Source organism: Hylobates moloch, unplaced genomic scaffold (genome assembly GCF_009828535.3).
Source record: "Hylobates moloch isolate HMO894 unplaced genomic scaffold, HMol_V3 SCAFFOLD_11, whole genome shotgun sequence".
In the NCBI taxonomy this organism is placed as follows: Eukaryota; Metazoa; Chordata; class Mammalia; order Primates; family Hylobatidae; genus Hylobates; species Hylobates moloch.
The window spans coordinates 40,201,547-40,227,373 of NW_026652286.1; the positions used below are offsets into that span (position 1 = coordinate 40,201,547).

At 43.1% G+C, this 25,827-nt stretch overlaps 1 protein-coding gene across 5 annotated transcripts in view; it reads right to left on the bottom strand.

Annotated features, from left to right (window-relative positions):
- PPFIBP2 (PPFIA binding protein 2) overlaps positions 1 to 25,827 on the bottom strand; it is a 143,246-nt gene that overhangs the window by 38,155 nt on the left and 79,264 nt on the right. For all 5 annotated transcript variants that reach the window (XM_032166694.2, XM_058446408.1, XM_058446409.1 and 2 more), the window contains 3 exons: positions 25,296 to 25,388; positions 20,986 to 21,099; positions 8,488 to 8,619 (listed from right to left, as the gene is read on the bottom strand). In XM_032166694.2, the coding sequence (XP_032022585.1) occupies positions 8,488 to 8,619; positions 20,986 to 21,099; positions 25,296 to 25,388 (339 nt within the window). The remainder of the gene's footprint in view (positions 1 to 8,487; positions 8,620 to 20,985; positions 21,100 to 25,295; positions 25,389 to 25,827) is intronic.

Genomic DNA, 25,827 nt, shown 5'->3' on the forward strand with positions numbered 1-25,827 from the left:
ATACCTGCTTTGACTTGCAGCAGACCCAGAATCATTCTCTGAGAACATTATTGGCCCTGCCTGAGAGGCTCCAATGCCCACAAGTTGAGGGTTCTTCTGCTCAGCCTTGTATCCTAGCCAGGTTACTCAGTTTGTTGAAGAGGGTGTCAGGCCAGCTGATATCAGAATCAGAAGTGTGCAGGTTCCTACTGCCTGAGGGGCTGCCACTGTGGGTATACAGAAATCATCCTCTCCAGGCTCCGTGACCTCTGGAACATCCTCTTCCTTCTATGTTACTTGTTGTCCATCATTGACTACCAACATTAGTACACACACATTTTTCCTTCCTTTAAAAGTCTTGCTGGAGTAACCTACTCAACATAGGTCATGTGCCAACACCCTCTCAAGGCTTCTCTGTCCAAGTCTACATTTACAACTTGACTTTCCTATTTCCCCCCTGTCCTTTAATGCAACAGGAAATCTTTCCAACCAAATCCCTCCCCGCAACACCTATGTCTAGATTTTCAACAGGCTCCCTAATTGAGTATGGACCATAGTAACTTCCTACAGAGCCAGAGTACCCTCTGTAGTACTCATGGCTGCTGTGACCTCGGTCTTTTCTTGGGGGGCTTCCATGTCCTCTTCAACAGTAGGCTTCCTTCGAGGCATAGGCTTGTCTCTGCTGAAGCTGCCATCACCTGCCATCAGCAAAGTCATAGAGGACCAGGTTACCCCCGTGTGGAGAGCCAAGTCCAGAATCTCAGTCAGATAGAGCCCCACATGGCCCTGTTGTTATAAAAATCACCCTAATGTGATTATGTAGGGGGGATTTTTCCTGGAAATTCAGATGATGACTTAATTATTCACAGCATATGAAAACTTGTATTTTATTTTTTCACTGGGGGTAAACCTCTTTGAACATAAACTTGAAAGGATTCTTTTTTATAATACTTTTTTTCCTTAAAAAAAAAAAATCACGTGAAACAAAACTTTGTTTGATTTCCCAGCCTGGGAGGAGGAATCAGTATCTGAGTTATATACCCGGGAAGGGGAATCATGAGGCTTCCTGTGGCACAAATGCCCATCACTCAGAGCACCTGGTGCACCTCAGTCCCAGCCCTAAAGGAGATGAATGCCACCTGTTTGAGGGTTGGCCTCACCTACTCAGACCCTGCTCAGTGAGGGTCACTGAGCTCACCTCACATCCCCAGAGGATTGAGTGAGTCCAAGCTCTGCCCAGAGGTAACAACAGATCCACGCCAAGCCACTGCACTCTGTTCTGGTTAAGAGAAACCCCAGCCCCTCCACCAGTGAAATGCCCCACACACGCATGCTCTGATATACTTAAGTGTGGTTCCTACACGTGACCCCTCCCAACAGGCACAGTCCTGGCTGCAGGGCTGGGGCTCGGCCACACCGTCGCCAGCCGCCACCTCCTCAGGGTGGTCCCTACTGAGTAACAGGCGCTCTTGAATCTGCCTGTGGATGTCCAGCTGCAGCCTACACATCTGCTCCTGTAGCTCACTGATCACATTCAGAACCGACTGTAGGAAGGAAAAGAAAGAAGAGAAAAGCGCTCCAGGTCAGACAGCTCTCAGACGCAGAACTCCTTAAGAGAACAGCACAGAGGAAGTGTGCATGGGGCAGGGAGCAGGTGGCACTCAGTGGTCACTGTCGACGGCCCTCCACTTTCCTCACCAGAACCAAAAGACATGGCATTTTTCCTCAGGCCTGCCCCATCCAGGTGCCTGTCTTGCAGTTGGAACAAATCCCCAACAGCTCCTTTGTGCCATACTGTTGTGTCAACACCGAGGCATGGAATCTAGAAGAAACCCTTCATCCAAGCAGAAACAATAGCAGAGATGGGTGCACACCGGGGCACACACACAAACACATCCCCTCTCCACATATGCATAATACACACACCAACTCCCCTTACCCAAACACCCAACGTGTCAGCACCTATGCACAGGCGACATATGGCACACATCACACTTATCCATGACAATATGTCCCAAACCCTGAACTCAGGCATCAATATGCCTATTTCAGTGTATTCATCTTCTATTCCTCCATCTTGTCTACAAGATTATCCCAAGCAATGTTTTTGCAACGCTTCACTGAAATGTGGATTTACCTGGTCTACCACAAGACACATTCCCGGCCAAACTGATAAGGCCAATCTGACGAGACTCACTCCTTGAGGACACAGATCCCTACTTTGTCTCCTACCTTCTTGCAAACCATCATAGAGTTGGCCCCAAACTCAATAGACTAAAATTTATTGAATCTATCAAACTTTTGCCATTTTGAAAATCAAGAAGTAAATGGTTCATTTCCAGTTTTCTAGCAACTCATTTGATTTTCCTGATTCCTTAAAATTAACTTATAGCAAGCATTTTGGGGGACTATTGTCCTAAATTTTTTGTACCTGTCAGAGACATCCATGGAATCAAGTCCATTTTTTCTTTTTCTTATTAAGAACATAACTCTGTGTGTGTGTGTGTGTGTGGCTTTGTGTTGTCCTCAGCATTGTCCTTTAGTTTGGGATGTCCCCTTCCTGACACTGGTTATGCAAGTGCACTTTTGTCTTTAGCATATGTCCTTTCTGCCTTTTGTACAAGCCCCTCTGAAAACTACTTCCTTTCAAGACACCTTTAAGCTCTTCCTTTTTATTGGTATTATCTGTGAGATTGCACAGTCAGAATTATATTTAAGTAGTTCAATATTCTTGGGTCTTCCTCTATATGAGAGTTCCCCATCCATTTTATTTTTAAACTGTCAGAGTTATGATTTACCCAAGTCTACAGTGCATGGCTGTTTATGCCTAGTTTTTCCATGCTCACTCTCGTGAACATTCAAATAACAATGACCACTTTCTCTCAAAGCACCTATCACTTTTACTTCATAAATCAGTTTCTCCTTTTGCTTCAATGTTGGAGCTACAATGGCAGTTTTCCTAGTTTTGTCTTCTACCCTCTGAGTAGAGTGAAAGCAAGGGAGAAAAACAAACAAGTAAACATTCAAATGCTTCAGAATTCAGCTGGGAGATATTTAGGAGCTAACAAATAGGTTGCTGCCCCCCTCCCTCCATCACTGCCCCTTGTGTGCATCAGTCAGTTTGGAGACCTGCATCAGGAACACATCTATTTTCATCCCTCTGCTCAGTGTGTGGTGTACCCAAAACTTCTGGGCTACTCTGCCTTAATACTCCTGAGCCATGTGTTGTCATTGTTTTCTGGTATGTCTGTCCTCAGGCTTGGCATTTCAACTTAGCTTTATAATTCTTTTTTTTTTTTTTTTGAGATGGAGTCTCACTCTGTCTCCCAGGCTGGAGTGCAGTGGCACGATCTCGGCTCACTGCAACCTCCACCTCCCAGGTTCAAGCCATTCTCATGTCTCAGCCTCCCAAGTAGCTGGGACTACAGGCACGTACCACCATGCCTGGCTGATTTTTGTGTTTTAGTAGAGATGGGGTTTCACTATGTTGGCCAGGCTGGCCTCAAACTCCTGACCTCAAGCGATCCAGTCTCCTCAGCCTCCCAAAGTACTGGGATTACAGGCATGAGCCACCACACCTGGCCTAGCTTCATAATTCTTTATCTCCAGGGCTGGCCCATCTCCTAACAGGTCTGTTTCCCTCCCATAAAGCAGACCCTTTTGTAGCTCTGTTCCATTCTGGGTTCCACATCATGATGTCTAGGTGGCATTTATGAGGTTATAATTGCTGTCCTGTGTTGTAACCTCAGCTCACTTTGTTTTTTTTTTTTTTTTTTTTTTTTTTTTTGAGACGGAGTCTTGCTCTGTCACCCAGGCTGGGGTGCAGTGGCGTGATCTCGGCTCACTGCAAGCTCCATCTCCCGGGTTCACGCCATTCTCCTGCCTCAGCCTCTCCGAGTAGCTGGGACTACAGGCGCCCACCACCACGCCCGGCTAGTTTTTTGTATTTTTAGTAGAGACGGGGTTTCACCGTGGTCTCGATCTCCTGACCTCGTGATCCGCCCGCCTCGGCCTCCCAAAGTGCTGGGATTACAAGCGTGAGCCACTGCGCCCAGCCCTCACTTTGTTTTTTAATCACACTTTGCCAACCATTAAAGTTCTTCTTTATGGTTCTTTTCTATGTGAAACTACTGGGCACCTCCCATAATCACAGTTGTTTCCAATTCCATCTTACCTGTTAATCTTGTACACAATTTTACTTAGTTCTTTCTTTTTTCAGGCTCAGTTTATATACATTACATTGCTCATGGGAATATAACCTCTATGTTCTAGAGAGGGCAGTTTGGAAATATCTGTCAAAATTTCAAGTTCATGTACTCCTTGACCCATAAATTCCACATCAGTATCTTTACATATGTACAAGATTATTCACTACAGCATTATTTGTAATAGCAGAAACTTGGAAACCATCTAAATGTCCACTGAGAGAGGACTGGTTAAATAAATTAGGCTATAGTTGGATGGTAGAACAATATGCAGACATAGATATGAATGAGGAAGTTTTAAAAAACATACTTGGTGTAAAAAGAACTCCAAGACTGCTAAATTTAAAAAGAAAGGTCTAGAATAGTGTACATTTGTATAAAAATGAGGGAAAGTGTGTCTGTGTGTATCCACATGAATGTACTTGTCCACGCATAATATAATTCTGGAAGGATACAAACCAATGGCACTGGCTCCTGACTGCTGACTGGAGGACACATGTTGAAAGAGACCTTTTGCTATACACCCTTTTGAACTCTTGATTTTTGAATTATGGGAGTATATTCCCTATACTGATGCAAATGAGTAAATAAAGAAAATAAAAACAAGAATAATGAAACTCTCCTATTAGGCCGGCTCATCTCTGAGCAAACACAATCTTCCCAGATCTCACTCTGTATTCCAAGTCCATCATTCTGTTGCCTCAGTTCAGAAATCAGAATCCCTTTCTCCCAGGGTCCTAACCACAAGAAAGAAGAAATGATGGCATCATCACTTGTGCTGTAAGACGTTTCCATTTTCTGCAGGAAATCCTAAAGATTCTTTCCTGTTCTCTTCTTGCTCACATGTACCCCTGATCAGTTGGGCTGACTCCCCTTCCTAGCACATCTGGGGTCCCTGCTCCCTTCTTAACAGGCTGCTCTGATAGCTACTCACAGAAACCTCTAGTTGCCACAGTGGGGTCCAACTGCAGGTTGCTGGCACCCCCACAGCACGGAGAAGCCAGATTTCTTTCTTGGGGAAGACCCATCTGAGCAACACGCCTTTGCAATGCTTTGATCTGTGCCCATGCAGAGGTTTTCCTTTACCTCTGGATCTCTTTCTTTCATGCTTCATCCTCTTGATTTTGGTATTTACTTTCCATGTCAATCACTCTTCCGTAGTCCTGCTTTTCAGGAGTACGTCTAATTCATCCAATCTTCAGTACCCTCATATGACCCTGAACCATTGCAAAAGGCTGATGAGAAAAGGTAAACAGGAAACCTAGTATTCACCCACATCTCATTTGGGCCACTACTCACTCTTGAGCAAGGCTGGCCATCAAGGAACCTGCGCCTGCAAGTCCCCAGGTCTTACAGAATGACTGTTGGTAATCATTTCCAGAACTTAAAACAAGCAGCAAGATGCTGGCTTGGGCTATGATCAGAATCAGAGCAGAAGGAGCAGTGTGAACTAGAATTAGAACTAGAACTAAAACCAAGTGATACAACTGAGACTAATTTCTAGTGACATTGTGGTGGCAATGCTCTTGCCACCAGCATTCTCTTCTTTTCATTAAAACATAAAACAGAATTTGAGGATAAAGCCTGAGCTAAGCTGAGAAAGTTTATTTCAGATTCATACCTAAGGGGGGGAAAAAAAAGAATCCTGCCTGTTCCAAACCACACACAATGAGCCCTTAGGCTAAATACATTCACTGGAAAAAACAGCAGCAGTATAGTATGGGAAGCAGCGTTCCCTTTATTCATGCAATTACAACCTCTGGTGACCTTAGCAAAATGTCTCACTCAAAATAAACATCTCCATGCACATGACAATAGTGCAGCTTAAGCAGCACCCTGTGGTTTTAAACCCCTGGTGCTCCAGACACTCACAAATAGAGGTAGAAGTTCTGTGCATACCAGCAAAGATTATGTGCAATTACAAGAATGAGGAATTTGTTTCAGGTCATGTGGCTGCTCACTGATTATCACAGGTTTGAACAGCCTACAGAATTCCTCCACGTGGAAACCTAATATTTGTACTAGCAACTGGGGAGGGCTGTTATCTGGTAGGATTGAGGCCAGACACTCAGGGTCTACGTCACCTTATGCATGAACAGACCGATGAAAAACAAAAACAAAAAATTCAGATTTAAAAATAGTCCTTCAGAAAAGAAAGAAAAAAGCAAACAGTAAAACGACTGCGTTAGTGCTTCTTGTCCCAGAAGTGGGAGCTCTCCTTCCTTTCTGATGTGCCTGTAAAGGGACTGCATTATCCTAGCTTGGTGCTAACTCTGTATACTTCCACAGACGGGCTGACTTTCATACTCACACCCCCTCAACCCTCATGCACAGATCCCTGCGGTGACTGGTGTAGAACCAGGTATATGACCCAAATTGGCCCAATGAGATGCAATCTTGAGGGTTTTGCTGGAACCTTTGAGAAAGCACCTCTTTGACTGCAGAAGTTGCCTGGCTGGCAGGATATCATTCCGGAGCTACTGATGGCTACTCTGTCACCACCTGGGGAGAGCCTTCTTAAGAATAAGGCTAAAACAGAACCAAGTGATACAACTGAGACTAATTTCTAGTGACACTGTGAGATTACCTGGATCTAGTCATATTGTATTCTTTCAAACCCTAGACTTTTCAAGTTATGTGACATAGGTCTCTCTCCTCCCTATTTTTCTTAAGTGATTTTGAGTTGAGTGTCTGCCATTTTAAGCCTTCTCACAGTTTATGGAATTCTGCCCACAAAGTCCTAATGTGTGTTCATATACAATCGTGCAGGTTGAAACATTGGTAAAATAACTTTAAACCAGAAGAAAATTCAGTTACTTCTCCCTGAACATTTAATTCAACTAACACTTCACACAGACTAGCTTTCAGCCTGTATAAACTTTGCAATATATAAATAATGTATCTATGTCTACATTTTCATTTCCAACATGCTTCACAATACTATCAGTAAGTGATCAATAAAAGCTAACTATTACTATGCTAAGGGTTCCACATACATTGTCTCATTCACTCCTCAGAATAACCAAAGAAATTGGAAGTATTACTACCTCCATCTTACAGAAGAAGAAACAGGTTTGGGAAGTTAAATTACTTGCCCAAGATCACAAAGCCACTGAGCTCAGTTTAAAGCCAGGAGATCTGATTCATCAGCCTGGACTCTTAATCAGTACAAGCTACTGTTCTCAGCTTATTGGGGATATCTTCTTTTGGCAACTGTATTTCTAATTAATGAACATGTTCTCAAAAGCAATGCAAGGAATATGCTCACACATTAGAAATATTCTAATCACCAGTGTGTTTACTCAGCAAACATGGCAGATGTCAGTATGCACTAATGCTGGCACTTATCAGAAGGGAACAATATCCGTCTTTAGCCTAAATGAAGGAAGGAGATGAAGACATACCAGGTACTGACAAAATGCCAAATACTATGCAGGTACTTAACTTTCATGATTTTATTTGGACTTTACCACACAGTTATCCATTTTACAGATAAAGAAATTGAAGTTCAGAGAGATTAAGTAGCCAACTTGAAGTTCATAGAACTATTAAGCAGTTAGGTCAGTAAATGAGCAAGGTGTTTCTAAACCTAAAACCTATCTTCTTTCATATCTCTCACTGCTAGGTGTGAATATAAGAACTTAAAGGTAGAGGCACATGAAGACGGTTATCTAAGGTTAAAACAGGCTGCCTGCTCTCAAAGGAGCTCTGAGTGTAAAATTCTCTAAACATTTATCTAAAAAAGAGTCTGGCATGTTCCAGCCAATGGCATACAAAGACTGAAAAACAAAATTAGGAAAACATTCTCTAAGGGAAGGCCTGCAGATGGCCTACTCCATAAGATCCATCAGGAGAAAAGAAACACATAACCTGAGGTTCCATCTGGGTCAGTGAAATGCACATCAAGAAATGTTTCCAGACTCCTTGGATCTAGTGTCAATGGCCTATTGGGAGGCTGACTTCATTCCGGTACGTCGTCATTTCCTTGGTTCTCACAGAAGACATCTTGTGTCCCTCCACATTTTGTCTTATTCTTCCCCAACTATTGCTTCTCTTTCCATCCTTGTCAGCAGTTTGAGGGCAGATAAAGCCTTAGAGCCAAAACTGGGTGGTTTGGAGATTGCTGAAATTTGCAGCCACAGCAAAACCTGGTAACTTGGTATTAACAGATCACTGCATCTCTAGTGTATAGATATTTCTGGCACCCAATAGCTTCCAGGCTGGGAGTTGACCAGATGGCCTAAATTCACATTATGACAGCCTTCCCAGGTCTGAGCTTAGGACAGTACACATTCACCCTCACCTCTGCTTTTCTCTGCTTCTCTTCCTGCTCTCTCTGCTCCTTCTCCATGCCAACCAGCTTGAGCTTCAGCTCAGACACTTCAGTCATCAGATCGAGCTTCTGGGTCTCAAGAGATGTGTGGCTTAGCAGCTCCTGCAAGCAAAAACAGATCTCGAAATCAGAAACCACTGTGGCAATAAGAACAGCTCTGGCTTCATCTACAGCACATAAGGCAATACCTAAGTTATGTGTTCAACAACACAGAATTGAGACTGCTACATGAGAGTCACAGGCCTATTATGGATGGGCCTGGGCTGATGCTGGGCTACTCAGGGATAGCACACCCCCGATACCACCCACTGTGCTTTGATAGACAAGGTGAGCTACATTTCTCAAATGTGTTTGCCCATAGAGACCATTATTCATTATTTCCATGTAGAGAAAAGTGAATGGATACTTTCAAAGAACGAAATTTCTCAATTTTTTAAAAGACAAAGCAGCAGGTCCTCTCTATCAAAACAAACAAAAATGCTTAAGTTAACAATATATTTTTTTCAAAGCTAAAATTTCTAGATCACTTTCTGGGCTCAACCAATGCTCAGCCCAGTTTTCAACATGTTCCAATACAAGACTTCACTGCCATGAACCTAAACAGGAGCTAGAACACAAAGTAGATGTTCAAAGAGTGTTGAATGATTACATAGGAATCTTATGTGAGATGGATCTTTCCTGGGCTATTCCAAAATTACAATCTGGCCACTCTGGAATGTAAATAAGAAGATTGTTCCTTCCCAATTGTGAAGACAGACCAGGGAGGTTATTACTAGTCTTGCCATCACTAGAACAGTAGCAGACTATAACCAAATAACCCAGGTCTTTGACAATAAACCTGTCACTAATAAAAACACTTCATAAACATAAACATGGTAAAAAATAAAGATGATAGGCAAGATACCCACTCAGAACTAATATGAATTATAAAAGACCTCAAAAATCAGGAGCATTTCCTAAAGTCCAGGGCAACATATTTTTCCATTGGCAAAGGGCAATGTCGTATGAGGTCCAAAATCCTGGCACATGGTAGACACTGGCTACAAAGGTTGTGGCAAGAATAGACACAGCAACCAGGAAAGCAATGGGCCAAATGAACAGAAGGAAAATATAAAATATCCTACCATGGTCTGAACATTTTGTATCATCTTGGGCAACCCAAGCTCAGCACAAGAATGGCAATCTCAACACTCTGACTCAAACACTATGAGGTCACAGATTTGGAACTGTCCTCAGATCATGAATCAAACCACACGGGACAGAAATTTTTAACTTGGAATACATGATTCCCCAGGCCAACAGCCTGGGACACAGCCTACCTGGGAAAGGTAGGCAACACTGTTCATCTGCTAGCCTGAGGGGATGGGTATCTCTCTAGAAGCCCAGCAACTCAGCATAATGAGCTCCCCAAGCTCTAAGGTAAGGAGGCCAGCTCTTCCTGGGCCAGCCAGATTGGAAGCTGGCTCACAAGGCAGAGGCGGAGCACTGCAGTCAGAGCACAGGCTGCTTGGCCACTAGGAGTCAGCCAGATGAGTTCTCCAATGCAATGGAGAACTGAAATTTGTTGAGTGCCTCTTCTGTACCAGAGACTGCTGGTGCTTTTGTATACATCTTCTTAATAAACCCTCCAAATGAGTTGGCAGTAAATATTATCCCAATTTTACAGATGAGGAAACAGGCCAAGAGAGAGTATATAAAACTTTTGGCCAAGGACACAAGCCAATCAGCAGCAGAGTTACTTTTTATTTATTTATTTATTTTGAGATGGAGTTTCACTCTTTTTGCCCAGGCTGGAGTGCAATGGCACGATCTCGGCTCACCACAACCTCCACCTCCCGGGTTCAAGTGATTCTCCTGCCTCAGCCTTCCGAGTAGCCGGGATTACAGGCACATTCCACCACGTCCAGCTAATTTTGTATTTTTAGTAGAGACAGGGTTTCACCATGTTGGCCAGGCTTGTCTTGAACTCCTGATCTCCAGTAATTCACTCGCCTCAGTCTCCCAAAGTGCTGAGATTATAGGCATCAACCACCACACCCAGCAAGCAGAGTTAGTTTTCAAACAAAAGTCTGTTTGACCCCAGAACTCATTTTAGTCTATTGTATCACAAAGTTTCCCAAACAGAGAAAGAAGTCCAAGCATTTTAAAAGACATTTTAAAAAATACGCTAAAATAGGCAATCAACAAATATTCAGTGAGCCCAGGAAATGTCCACTCAAATTGCCAAGATTTCATTGAGCACATACTACCTATCAGGGCCTAGTACTAAGGCTATGCAGGCCACAAAGGGCCTTAAGCAGTTCTTCCCTGAGTGTGAGGGCACACAAAATAAGTTCTCTGAGTCTCTGAGTCTTGAGTCCGTGAGTATCTTAAGATATAATCATCCCCCACACCACCTACCCTCTTACCCTTCTTTCCTTTCCCTACCTCCCTCTCTTCCTTTATTACCTCATTCTCTAGTTCTCCAACCTTTTGCCTACCTACCTTATTCCCAAAATGTTTTTAGGCAGTTTACGAAATAGATATTTCAAATTAAAAAATAAATCATAAAAATTAAAGCAGGTAGGGAAATAAGTTAAAGTCAGAGTTAGTAGAAGATCTATGCCATAAACTTCTCTATAAACAGCTAGAGATGGACTATAATGTACATGTGAGCTTCCCAGCTGCCAATGCAAAGGGGAAAAGGAACAAGTGCACAGGTCAAGGTCCACAAGAAAATGTCTTTAGACTACTGAGATCTCAGGGAAAAAAAAATCATTCTTTCATTCAACAAATATGTTTTTAAACACCTACCAGATGCCAGTGCCTAGATACATGACAATTACTAATAAAACAAAGCCCCTGTTGAGTACTTGAACACCTTAAGATGATGCTCAGCCTGGGCACAGTGACTCATGCCTAGCACTTTGGGAGGCTGAGGTGGGTGGATCATTGGAGCCCCAGGAATTTGAGATCAGCCTAGGCAACATAGTGGAACCCTGTCTCTACAAAAAATACACACGCAAAAAAAAAAAATTAGCAACCGTGGTGGCATGGGCCTGTAGTTCCAGCTAATTGAGAGGCTGAGGTGGGAGGATTGATTGAACCTGGGAGGTTGAGGCTGCAGTGAGCTGTGATCATGCCACGGTACTCCAGCCTAGGAGACAGTGAGACCCTGTCTTTAAAAAAAAAAAAGGCCGGGCGCGGTGGCTCATGCCTGTAATCCCAGCACTTTGGGAGGCTGAGGCGGGCGGATCACGAGGTCAGGAGATCGAGACCATCCTGACTGACACAGTAAAATCCTTACTGACACGGTGAAATCCCGTCTCTACGAAGGAGAAGGCTGAAGGGGCGCGGACCTGCATGACCGAGATCCGCCACACTCACCTGGTGAAAAGGAGACTCACTCAAAAAAAAAAGATATTCATGCAGTTTTGTCTTCTGATCAGCATTCAAAATACTGCTTTGATGTGATTTTTTAAAGTTTCATAATGTATCTCTTTTGAAAGCTAAGAGTCTACTCTGCTTCTCTCATTGCCAAAATCCCTATTTTAACTACCAGGTAGTGATTGATCATACCAATGGTTCCAGCTGATGAAGACAATATTTTCACTAGCTGCAATAGCCATTCCAATTGGTCATGCCAGTGTTTGAGTTAGTCACACTAACATTCCAAACAGACATTCACAATTGGACACACTAACATTCTAATTAGAAACCTGAGGTTGCTTAATTTCATATAGTTCACTAATAATAGAACACTTACTTATTCTCTTCTAGCTTATATCTATTAGCATGTGCTTCTACCTTTCATGATCATCTTCCCCTTGTCCCTGTCATAATTACTGTTTTGGTCCCTAAACTCAAAATCAGCCTTCAACAAACTTATCCCAGTCCAGCTCTACTTCCCCATCTCCAGATCCAGCAAGGCCCTTAGCCACTATTATGAACTGTGATCTCTAAAATGTGCGTTTTAATAGGAGTTAACTTATCCTACATCCTCAATTGCTCCTTCTACTTCCAACATAAAATGAATCTTGTTTTTTCAACAATATTACACATTCTTCCCAGTCATTTCAAGTGGAGACCACTCAGCTTCCACCAACCCAACTTATAGAACACTGTGCTCCCTATTCCAGGGCTGCTTCCAAGCCAGTATTTGCCCCCCCCTCGACCATCCGCATTTATCCTCCTATTCTAAGACAGTGCTCTTCACTTATACTACATTCTCCCCAAACCAAAGGAACCAACCCACTTCCTTCAGGCTTTTGTCGTGATCAACAGCTTTTCTACCTACTTTAGGTGCATTCCGTCTCCTCAATAGCTTCCACATCCTTGTTATTAACTTTTCCATTCAGTATCCACTCTGGCTTCACATTCTTTGACCTCAGCTCCAATAGGCTTTGCTTTCCATTTCGTTCAGCTTCTCAGTAGCACAGTCACCACTTGGATCTCATGTGTATCCAGAATGTGTTTGCTTTGCTTCTAAAATCTTCAGCTCTGAAATTCTCTCCTCTGGCCACAATCTTCTGACCTTTCATCTGTCCCACGTGCTCACTCAACCTATAATTTCTTCAGTGGCCACTAGTTACTTAGTAACTATTTTCCTGGTTTATCAACTTCCTTGAAGCAACATTGTTCTCCTTATCCACTCTGAGCCTGAGGTGAGTCATTTCAATTGTATTCATACCTACAGGAGAAAATCCTCATGGGATCTCATCCCTGTAACAGGCCTCATGTGCATTTGTTAGTCTTTTGTCTGTGATTCCACTCTCCACAGCTTAAAAATTGCTAGTGAAAGGCATTTAATGATGCCAGTTGGTTTCTGTACAAATTTATGCTATCTAATTACAGCTGATCTTCCAATACTGCCTGGCAAAACTTGTGTTTGTCTCTGGCTGATTCCTTTCAGGAACTGTTCCAAGCCTTTTCTGTTCTGCTCAAGCCCTAAACCCCTACCATGTCTCCCTCTTCTCAAATAATCTCTCCTCATATTTGCTGAAAAGATAAAATGCATCTGTTCATTGAATGTAAGTTCTATTTCAAAGTTTCCTAGCATCATCTCTCATTCATATATCTTAAATCCCTGTCTTACAAACAGCAAGCCCATAGTTCCTTTCCAAGGATAAACTGCCATAATTGCACATTGCCATCTTTTCTGCAGGCTTCTTTCACCTTTGAAAACTGTTCCCTAGCTCAGAACATTTCCTGGTGCACATAAAAAGTACTCATCAAAGGATACAACGCTTCCAGAATTTGCTCCTGAATCACCCCTGACTGACCTTCCCATTTCTGGCTATTTCTCAGTCTCCTGACTCTTCATACATTCCCATACAACTTGATAAACCTTACGGTAACTTCCTGGTCAACCAGCAGCCTTTGGCTCTGTTCTCTGAGTTCTGGTCCTATTTCTCCCTCCAGCTGGTAACTCAGAATGGCTCCTGCTCACACGGTCCTGGACTCTCCCTCACTTCTGTACTGCCTTTGAGCAATTTCCCACCAAGCTCTGTGCTACTCTAGGTTAGAGCCATCAATCATCTACTCTGGCAGGCATTTAATCTCTCCCTCACCATCAGCTCCCATTCCTCAGGCTATAAACATGATCAAATTTCTGACATTCTAAAGAAACTTCCATCTTGACCTTGCCCTCAAAGCTACCACCATCAACTCCCATGTCCTCTTGCTGGACAAATGCATGGGTGTGTGTGTGTGTGTGTGTGTGTGTGTGTGTGTGTGTGTGTGTGGATGGGTGGGTGAGTAGGTATGTGTGTGTATGGGTGGGTGAGTAGGTGTGTGGAGGGTGTGTGGAGGGTGTGTATGGGTGGGTGAGTAGGTGGGGGTGTGTGTGTGTGTGTGCGTGTATGGGTGGGTGAGTAGGTGGGTGGGTGTGGCTGCATGTGTGTGTGTGTGTGTTTGTCACTCCTCAACAAGATTTCTGCCTGCCTGAACCTGGCTTCTGCCTTCACCAACTAGGGCACAGAAATAGTCCTGGAACCAATGTACAAACTTTGAGATGCAGCTTGCATTTCTCAGCTCTTAACTGTCTCACCCTTCATACACTCAATGCAAGATACTCCTAGCCACCCCATCTTCCTTGCTCCAGGTTTTCCTGACCTTTCTTTTTGCTTCTCCATTTTCTTTGCTGGCTGCCTTTACTCTGTCAATCCTGTAAGGAAAACATTCTTGGAGCCCTTATCCTCATTCTCACTCAAGACTGGAGTCAACTCTGATCCAGGCTGTCTGGAGCACCCACATCCTCGCCAGGCAACGCCTGCCTCTGCTGAAGTCTTCCTGACCTTCAGGGTGGAATCCTGCTGGAGTCATGCAGCTACCGCATTATATGGGGAGGGAGTTGAGGGGAGGCAGCGAGCTGAGGATAAGGGGCAAAGGCTTCACAGGCGGCATTCTGCTTCTGCTCCCAATTGTTTGAAGGTTGCCTGTGCAAATAAGGAGGTGGTCTGGGGGAGGGTGGTTTGTTTTACTCACTGTGATGGACCATGAAACTGGGTAATAATGGTTTAAAAAAAAAAATCAATGGACAAAACTGACACTAACCTTTTCAGAAGGACAAATACTTCTTCTAAGAGATGAAAGAAAGTTTATATCTCAGAGCAACTCATCATTTCCTTTTTCCAAAACTCAGGTTCTGACTAAAGCTGAAAAAAAGAATTTGCCTTTCAACCTATTCTCTCCTTAAAGGGCCACATCTTGAAGCAATTACCTCCATCTTTAAGTGTGGAATATGACCCAGGCAGTTACTGACCAATGACAGAGGACTGCAGCCAGACTGGCAACCTGAAACCAGAATGAAAGAGTGGGCCATGGAAAGGCATGAAAGGAAAAATAAGTCTCTTTGCCCCTTGAAGTAAAAGGCCCAGGTCTTGCAGGGAAGTCTCTTTCTGAGTAACACTGTGCAGAGAAGAGGTGCTTGTAATCAACTCGAGTTTGAGTCCAGACTCAGTCCTCACTAACTCAATCATCTCTCTGAACCTCACTCTTATCTGTAAAATGGAGTTAAAGTATCTACTTTGCCCTGTAGTCTGGATACCCAACATCACATGGGATAAGTACGAAGAAACTCATTAGCTCATAAATCCCCAGAGAGAATTCTGGGGAATATTTGAAAAATTCCTGTTTTCTTCACTTCTGAGTCAGTGTCTTACCCACCTCAGACAGATTTGTGTTCCCACTGGAACATGCACATGGCTCTGTTTAATATTCTCTTTGAGGTAGAAATACCTGCTTAAAGGCTCTCCAGGGAAGTTTACCAGCCAGCTACTAGGCCTGTGTCTTAGGCTCAGTGACTTGACTCACTGTGTGATAGCTCACGCTTAATAACACTGGAATAACTTTACTATAACTCTGAGAAGTAAGAGGTGGGCAATACAGAGTCCATATTGTCATCTTCATTCTCTAAGAAAACAGGGGCACTGACTTTCCCAGATCAATAGCAAATAGCAAATCTACACAAACTCATATCCATGAACTCTTAATCCCCTATATTTGTCACTCCCCAACCTCACCTAAAAGTCAAAAAAATGAAGTTGCCTAAACCCCGAAGCTCTGGGTCAGTAAGGAGGATAGAAATAGAGGCTGGTGTTGTCCAAGGTTTCCCAAAAGCAGGATTATGTCCTTACTTCCTCCCCACGGTGCTCCCTTTCCCTGTGTTGTTTTGACATTGAACATTGTTTCTGTTTACATTGATTATATCTGTAAGTGGCCAGTCTCTGGAAAATGCTCCATTTGGCCACCAGCTCCATGTAAAACCTCTTATCCACTGAGTAGCGTCAGCTTCTTCCTCCTCTAGAGAAGGGTCAGTGATCAGAGGCAGAGGAGCTTATTGTGCAGGAACCTACTAGACCCCAGTGAGCTCACAGTGGCTACTTTAGAAAACACCACCACCAGCCTCAATTATATCACAGACCAGGGAAAGCCTCCCCATGACACAGAGATTTTTGTTGCCAGCATAGTTTGAGGCAGTCACAAGAACATCGCTGGTCCATGCCTGAAACCCTAGTGTACAATTCTGGGCCCTGCCCTCTGATAGCCTCAGTGTATAGCTGAGCAATGCCTTGATCTGCTTAAGGACCAAAGAGGCAGGGCCCAGCACTGTGAGTTGTATTTTCAGGCTCAGACAATACCAGACCAGTGAAAACTGACTCAGACTGTCCCTCCCTTAAAGATCCTTTTGAGAAATGTCTCTCTCTTTTTTTTTTTTTTTTTTTTTTGAGTTTCATTCTTGTTGCCCAGGCTGGAGTGCCATGGCGTGATCTTGGCTCACTGCAACCTCTGTCTCCCGGGTTCCAGCGATTCTCCTGACTCAGCCTCCCAAGTAGCTGGGATTACAGGTATGTACCACCACACCTGGCTAATTTTGTATTTTTAGTAGAGACGGGGTTTCACCATGTTGGTCAGGCTGTTCTCGAACTCCTGACCTCAGGTTATCCGCCCACCTCGGCCTCCCAAAGTGCTGGGATTACAGGCGTGAGCCACAGCGCCTGGCCGAGAAATGTCTCTTCTTAATGGGGAAAGTTTCCTGGGCAATCCACACATGCTCAGTGAGTCTAAGACCACATCTGACTAGGTACTTTCATAGGCAGTCCTGAGAGATGCTTGTAGCTGTCTATGTAGACAGCTGCAAGGTATGTCTATATGTGTATGTCGACAGCTATGAGATGCTTGTAGCTGTCTGCTTGTAGCAGTCCTGAGAGATGCTTGTAGCTATCATGTTCCCTTCCCATCCCACATCCTGCTGTGGCCTGCAAAAGAGAAACATTATTTTGCCCTGAAAAGTGTTCATAATCTAGGTGGGCTCATGTGGACCTGCCCCTTTGCTGGCTCTGGTTGGTTCTGATTTGCCTGTCTAACCCCAAGAGAGGTCTTCTTGCTCTTTCTGGAGGCTGGATGAGTTCATGTGTAGACGAAAACAGACGGGAGTTGGGAGGTCAGCCCTGAGCAGGAACAGGCTGAGGATGTTGTGGTTGGGGATACAGTGAGTATATTGTTCAGGAACTAACTCCTCACCTCTTGTGCTCCTGGAGGAAGGTTGACATTGGTCAGGAGAACAGCATGGAGAGAGACAGCTCAATGGGGTTTTGGAGCCCCTTTAAGCACAAGGTTTGGGCTATCCTCATTGATTTGGCTTTCCCCAAGTCCCCCTAGAGTTATTCCAGCCTGTAGAAGGGGCCAAGTCTAGAGCAGAGGTTGCAGATTGGAGGCCTGCAGGCCAGGCTTGACCTATAGGTATGTACTGTATGATTCACACAGCATTTTAAAAAACTTAAATTAGCTGCTAATATTTTAAAAGCAGAGATCTTTAACTCTTTAAATCTGGATTTTGAGTCTTTTGTGAAAAATGAGAATATCTAGCATTACCAGGCTTAAATGGGCAGTCAACTAGAGTAGAACAGCAGCTGCTGCCTTCAGACAGGATGTCTCCAGCATGCAGGGTTATCAGGAGCAGCAAACCCAGAGGAAGCACCTTATCTACAGGCAGTTAGAAGGGTGCATGCTGAGACAGTGAAAGGATTTCCTTCAGAGGCTTTGAGCAGCAGGCTCGCCTTGGCTCCAGAGAGGAATGGTTTCTGAGGCTGGCAGAAAGAGGCAATTGTTTGCCTCCATTCTCTGCCTCTAGGCCATGAGTCATTCTTGCTCCTACTGCCAGAAGCCAAGGGCCTTGCAGCCCAGGATATCTCAGTCAAATCGGGCAAGTGTTTGCCTGTCCCTAGCTCAGAGAATACATACATACTCCAAGCCAGAGATATTGCATCAGCACTGTGGCGCAAGAATCAAGTGTCTTCACAAACAGCATCAAACAGACTTCAGGAAAGCGACAGCATGTGCGGCCGAACATTCAACTTTGGATTTAGATCTGGGCACTCAAAAGATCTCAAGCTCTGGTGCCACCCAGCCCAGCGAACACATGAGTGGAAGATGAGGCTCAGATGTGTCCTATGGCTTGAACTCAATTTGTTAAGAAAGGAGCACTGCACACTGCTATCATTTTACCCTTGACAGTTTGAGAGAATACAATGAAAGCTTATGGGCAGAAAAATAACTTGGTCAAGTTCAGGAATCTTTGAAACTCATAAGTGGCTACCATACTCCAAAATATGCCAGGTTAAGACATCTACCCTCTATGGCACATGGTACCACACGCCCAATACCAAACCCATAGCACACAAGAAAGAGGATTTAGAATAAAAGGGCTAAAAAAGGTAACTGAGGCTGGGCGCAGTGGCTCATGCCTGTAATCCCAGCACTTTGGGAGACCAAGGCAGGTGGATCATGAGATCAGGAGATCGAGACCATCCTGGCTAACATGGTGAAACCCTGTCTCTACTAAAAATACGAAAAAAACAAAAAAATTAGCCAGGCATAGTGACAGGCACCTGCAGTCCCAGCTACTTGGGAGGCTGAGGCAGGAGAATGGCGTGAACCCGGGAGGCGGAGCTTGCAGTGAGCCGGAGATCGTGCCACTGCACTCCAGCCTGGGCAACTGAGAAAGCCTCCATCTCAAAAAAAAAAAAAAAAAAAAAAAGTAATTGAGCTTATGACTTTAAAAAAAGTCTAAAATGCCATCCATGGGATGATGTTTAGAGGAACTATACAGCCTCTCCCCAAGTGGTGCTGGGCATCACAATCAGACTCCTTGACACAGAGACTTTGACAATGGAGCAGAAACACTGCCATAGACAGCTATGTAGAGAAGACTCAGAGAAGCCAGCACAGGCAGTCAGATAACTCAGGCACTACAATGCAGCATTCTGTTGACCTCTGATTATGTGGTTACTCTCCCAGCATAACCTTCCTGAAACATCAACCTTCTGACACGTTCCCTTCCATATTCAAATGTTCTTGCTCTCTTTCTGGATTGTTTACACCATTCCATCATCTTCTTCCCTTATCCTTCTCACCTCAAAACCACACCTCGTGCAGACTTGAAAACACAATCTAGTAGGTTGTTTTCTGCACTCTTTGTGAAAATACTCTCATCATTTGAGATTTTTTTCCATCAGGCTATTTTCTTTCCTGGGTCTTCAAAAGAAAGATTCAATTAAAAAAAAAGCCTCAATTCTTCTTGCTAGTCAGATTTTTAGGAAATATTATGAACAAGAGAAATGGCACACAACCTAAGTAGAAAATCAAATGGCGCCAAGAATGTGGTAATTTATTAATCAGCAATGAAAAGATAACAAACAAAAGTTCCTGAATCATTGAAACTGGTTTTTATGAAGACATATATATAAAAACACTGACTTACATTTGTATAAAGTTCTTCAAAGGCACTCAAACAAAACTAACAAACACCAGAATTAAGACGTTTGTCATAAGACCAAAGGTAAAATGCAAAGCCTGTGTTCACCAGTATGCTGTCAAGAAACAATCTGAGTCTTATGCTGATCATGACAATTAAAAAAAAAATGCTAGCGCTTTTGGAGGAAAGAATATAAGTAGTCCTCTAATTGAATCCACTCATTTTAAGGAACAAACTTTTGTTCTTTAAGTAATTGTGAGTACCTTTTATGTGCCAAGTACTATGCCAGGAGTTATAAGGCATACACACATAAACTTCAGTCATTGTTTAATTTTCAAGATAACTTAAAATGTAAGAATGATTTAAGGAAAATTTAAGATTAGATATATTAATACATTTCATTTAAAAACCTAATTAGCTTCTCAACAAATTCTGAAAAGTTTTGATACAATAAAAATTTAACACCCCTTCCTAAAAAATTGTAGCTCATTATTTATAATACAGTAAAAATATTTAGGAATTGAAAAAAAGTTAAGTCAATTCTGATACTTTTACTAAGAAAATCTATTATAAGTGATAGTAAAGATGACAATACAGCAAAAATTTAAAATGGGAAAAATGTAATATTAAGCATACAAAATCTGAGGACGAAATTGCATATCTCTTGTGACTACAGATTTGGAAAGTACATGTACACATAACAAGGACAAAAATAAAACAAGGAGAAGACATTATTTGAATGGTAGGGAACAGTTAAATATTTTTTTCCATTTTGATATCTATTAAATTATATTAAAATGTTGTTTATATAATATTTTTATTTTAAAAACTATATAGCGTAGGAAGAGGTAGAGCGAGATGGGAAAGGGGCACAGAATCAGCTGAGAATTGACTTTCTAAAACTCCAGATGGCACCCACAGGATGAGGGTGAGGCCCCAGCCAAGCGCTCCCTCACTGCACCAGGTCTGGAGAAAGTGCTATCTGGGAATCAGTCTAACCAGCTCAGCAGGTTATTCGTCTCAGGGTAGCCCTTCCTTTCCCTACCCCCTCTGCCACTCTCAACGTTCAGGTTGGTTTCACCTGCTGTATAAACACTATACACTGAGCAGCCAATCCCGCCTCCAGGCAGGATGGGAAAGCAGACAGTGAGAGCTGTAGCCTGGGCACACAAAGGGGCTTCAGCACATGAGCTGCTTCAGAACCCAAGGGCCTTCAGTGCACCCACCCTTACCTGTTGAAGCATCTCTTCAGCAGCATTGAGTTTCACCTGGTGTCCTTCCAGACACACTTCCAGGTCTCGAATCTTCTCTCCCTGGGCTTCTACTTGGTCTGTGAGGACACTCACCTGTTCCAGGAAATAAAGCAATGGTGAAGGACCAGGGACTTGACATGGTGCAGGAAAGCCTCCCCACCGCAGGGGAGCCGTGAAACCTCACCACTGACTCTTACACACAGTGAACAGTTTTGCTTTTTGCTGAGTGGCAGGTGGAGGAAGTATCCTGAACAAAGGCAGCTCCAGTTAGATTCTTACCTTACCAGGGAATCTCAGCCACTGCTCTGATGACATGGGTCACGTTTACTGCTCTTGACAGACTCAAGAGTAAAACACCCAACAGACACAGGAGTTGCCTCTGGGCTGGACTCCTGCTCCTTATTCCTCTTCCAAAACAGCCCCGACCTCAAGGCACATCTCAGCTGGCTTGCCAGGACTAATGCAACCTCATGTGGAAGAGCGTTCCAAACTTCATGGAAACTAACCAATGACCTTACGTCTCTCATAAGGGTGTGAGGACTGCTCACCTATCAGGCGAGTGTTTTGATGCAATTAAGGAATGTGGGCTGTAAAGGGCATGTATTAGCGCTGACAAAACTTGGCTCCAGAAAGGTTTTTGTGCTTCACGGGCCAAAACATGACTCTAAGTCATAAATATAGAGAAGCCACATTACACACACGGTGGCAGAAAAAAAGTCATCTTTCTGAAGAATGCTGAGAATCTCTATTAAAAATATCAATTAGTAAAAACTCATTTACAGGAAGTCATTCAAATTATTCCCTAACTATATATTAACAATGGTTTTCATAGCCTTCTCTATTAGCAAACTGCCCCAGGATCCTTTTTCTTTATTAAGAGATGACTCAAAGCAAGAAAAGAGAATGAGTGTCCTCTCCAAAGTGAAGAAATTAACAGTTGATAAACTGAGATCCTTCAGACCTTTTTGGTTAGAGGTCTAAATAATTCTGGATAATCATATAGATTATCCAGAATTATTTCTCAGTCTGTAATGGAATAATAGATGGAGCATGAGTTGATGTGAATTCATTTATGAGTGTTTAAATAAACTTTTTGAATTATAAAGCGCCTGTTTAAAAAGGAACTAATCTAAATTAATATGCCTACTTTAAGATCTCCATTTTTATTTTCCCAAATGATGAATGAATTATTGAAACATATTCCTGGAGTTGACACATGGTTAACATTCCACTTTTAACCAAAAAAAAATGTTAAAAAAAAAACGGGTTCTTTCTATCAACTTGGTCCACCTTACACGCAAACCTTTGTGGGTGGGTGTTTATTAATCCCTGTGGCCCAACACTCAGCCATCCTGAACTAACTCCACTTTCAAAAGGGCAGGACTCTGGGGGTGGGCTTTGCTCGCTGGAATCCAGAGTTTCTGTTTGTGAAGGATGTTTTCTGGTTAATCTTATTATGAGGGTTAAACATTTCTATGGGCTATACCATGCCTTGAGGCCATGTGTTGGTGATACTCAAGGACTCATAGGATCTCTAGCATTCTATAGCTAATTGTTCAGCTCCAGGGGCTTTCTGAACCTCAACACTGATTCTAAGTATTACGAAGGAAGCGATATAGGAAACCCAGACAAAATACATAAAGGTCCTAAAATGTGACATTTGTTCACTAAAAACAACTATTTTTGAGACCCTAACAGACGCTAGGCATAATTTTAGGGACTGGAGGATACAGAAGTTTAAAAAAAAAAAAAAAGGATGAAAATCCTTTTCTTAAGGAGTTACATTATAATGAAGATATAAGAGATTTTGGTTTTGTTTTTAACTAATCCTAGAAACAAAGTATTTTGTTATGTGTGATTTGCCTTGTTCTATGAGTGGAACCAGGAAAACTTTCTGGGCCAAGGACTCTAAATTAATTCAGTCTGGCTAAGCTGCTGTGTGCATTAAGCAAGAGGCTCTACCCTGCTGAGAATCTGCCTAACCAGCTCCACTGGGCCACTGCAGAACAGCAGTGATCACGTAACAGACACTCCTGGAGTCTGCCCATAAGCTCCCAGTAGAGTAGAAACCACTAGAGTCAACTTCTGACTTTACTGGTAAGCAGCTTCCCAATTGTGTTAGGATTATTTAAATGGGGATTATTCAAGAATTTGGAATTTTAGAAAACTATGAATGTGAAAGGGAGCATTATTACACAGGAGTTTTAAAAATTAAATTGTAATCCTCTCTAAATAGGAATGTGCTATTTCAATCATGAAGGGTCCTGGTTCAAAAGTTTGCAATTTCATACTGTTTGCTGCAAAATCTTACATTGGATACTCTTTCATTAATCATGTCATTGGAATAAGAGTTTCACATTACGCATCCCTCAAACATCTGTGCTACAATGTGCTATTCAATCTGCCCCCTGCTACCTCTCTAAAGGCAGCTCGCACCACCCTTTTGGGCACAGACTCCAGGCACAATGGCCACTTGCTGTTCTTCCCACACCCCAAGCACACTCTTGCCTCAGTGTGTGGGCTGGACTGACTGCCTGCTCTGTCTGGAATGCACTTCTCCAGGTATCTGCATGGCTCCCTCCCTGGCTTCCTCCTGTAAAGGAGATCTTCCTTTTACTACACAATCCTCATCCTGCTTTACTTTTTTCTAGAGTTCTTACCAGCACCTGAAATAGTTTATGTATTGGCTTATTGTCAATTCACACTCTCCTTTTTCTCTCTTTTTTTTTTTTTTTTGTTTTTGAGACACAGTCTCGCTCTGTTGCCCAGGCTGGAGCGCAGTGATGCGATGTCAGCTCACTGCAACCTCCACCTCCTGGGTTCAATCAATTCTCCTACCTCAGCCTCCCGAGTAGCTGGGATTACAGGCACCCATCACCATGCCTGGCTTATTTTTGTATTTTTAGTAGAGACAGGGATTCACCATGCTGGTCAAGCTGGTCTCCAACTCCTAACCTCAGGTGATTCACCCGCCTCAGCCTCCCAAAATGCTGGGATTACAGGCATGAGCCACTGCACCTGGTCCACTCTCTCTCTTTCAAATGGAAGATCTACAAGAACGGGAACTTAGTCTGCTTCCTTCACTGCTGCATCCCAGCATCTCACAAGTTGTAGATACTCAATTATTTTATAATGAAGAAATCAATGAAATGAAGAAAAATACAAAACTAGAATGTAAAACTGTATATTTGGTATGAGCTCAGTTATTTAGAATAGAGGCAAAAGAAAAAAAAACAACAACACTGGACAAAAGGCCAAAATATTAACCTGCTTCTTCAAATTTTTAGAATTTTAAAAGTTTCTAAAATCATTCATTACCCTTATGTTCATAAAATACAATGAAATAATAAAATAAATAAGGTAAAAAGAGAAAAAACAAACACACTGCCTCCTCATAGCCTTAGTGCTCCAAGCTAAAGCCCATAGCCTGGGGTGGGTGCCAGGCCTCCCCCTCAACCCCTCCCTTCATTCTACCACCAGTCTAACTCATCACCCTTTAAGCTTTTAAGGAGCTGGGATTAGGATACTAGCCTTTATATTTTCCAAATCACCAATTAATATCTGATGCATACCAGACCTTGAGTAAATGCTTGCTAAATCAATTTATATTTTCAAGAGCTAACACAGCAAAGTGCTAGGCCTGCTTCTTCAACAGCCTTCCTATGAGAATACCTAACTCTATGTCCTACCAAGGCACACAAACTTTCAAAAGCAAAAAAGCTCCCTTGACTATCTTTCTCCATAAAAGGTTTTGGAGTTCCTCTCTTTCAAGCAAGACAGCTATCAAAGGCTTAGCCCCTGTTACCAGCTCCAGGGGATTTGGCCTCAAAGTGATCAGTCTAGATCCAGCTTCAGACAATTTGGACTTGATTCCATTAGCACTCACTCTTAGGCCCATATCACCCACAGCTCTGTTTTATTAGTGGCATGAGGATTTATCTCCCCTCCCTCACAAGACTCAGGGGCTTCTGGGGGACAGGGCCCATTTTGTTCATTCTTAGCACCTGGAAATCAGCCTGATCATGGGGCTGCCAGTGTATAGAAGCAGGTGCTTGGGAGTGCATGATAAATGAATGAATGAATTCACAGCCCCCCAAAACCAAGTCTAGAGTTAAGTTGTCCCCTCAGTTACTTAATGTTTTATTTCAGGAAAAGTGTTTTCTAAAAACATACACTTTGGAAGGAGAAAAATTCCAACAGAGAAAATCCCTGCGCTTCCCTTCCACTTAGGGGAAGCTACATAGTAGGAGGTAACACGATAAGCTGATTCTCACCAAAAAAGTACCCACCTGCAATATGAGGGACTCCTTATCCCCTTCTAGACGTGCCAAGCGTTCCTGGTAGGTTTCATTACTAGCAGCACTGTGGTGGTTTACCTGGGACTAAAGAGGACAGAAAAAAAAGAATACACTTAAAAGGTTGGAAAAACATCTTACCAACTTCTAAATGAAATAAGGGATGCATGTAATTTGTGAGGATAGTTTCACTGATTATATGTACAAAACCAATCATCAAAACAGGAAACCACAAGATTTCAAAACTACCATGAAGAGAACCAGATCACATGCCACTGAAAGGTGTGCCCTGGAAGTTGGCACAACCACCCCCTGGATGACCTCACTCCTGGTCAGGAGGGCCTCTGTGAAACTCTAGGCCCAGCAGTGCTTGACTTGACATGCTGGGTCTCGGTTAGCCAGAGGCACAGCCTCCAGAGGCATGGCGACAATGAGGGTCTGCTCTTTGAGGAGACTGGAGAGCTGGCACCATTCTCCAAGGGACTACATGGGAACAGCTTCTGCACAGATCTTGGTATCTCCTAAC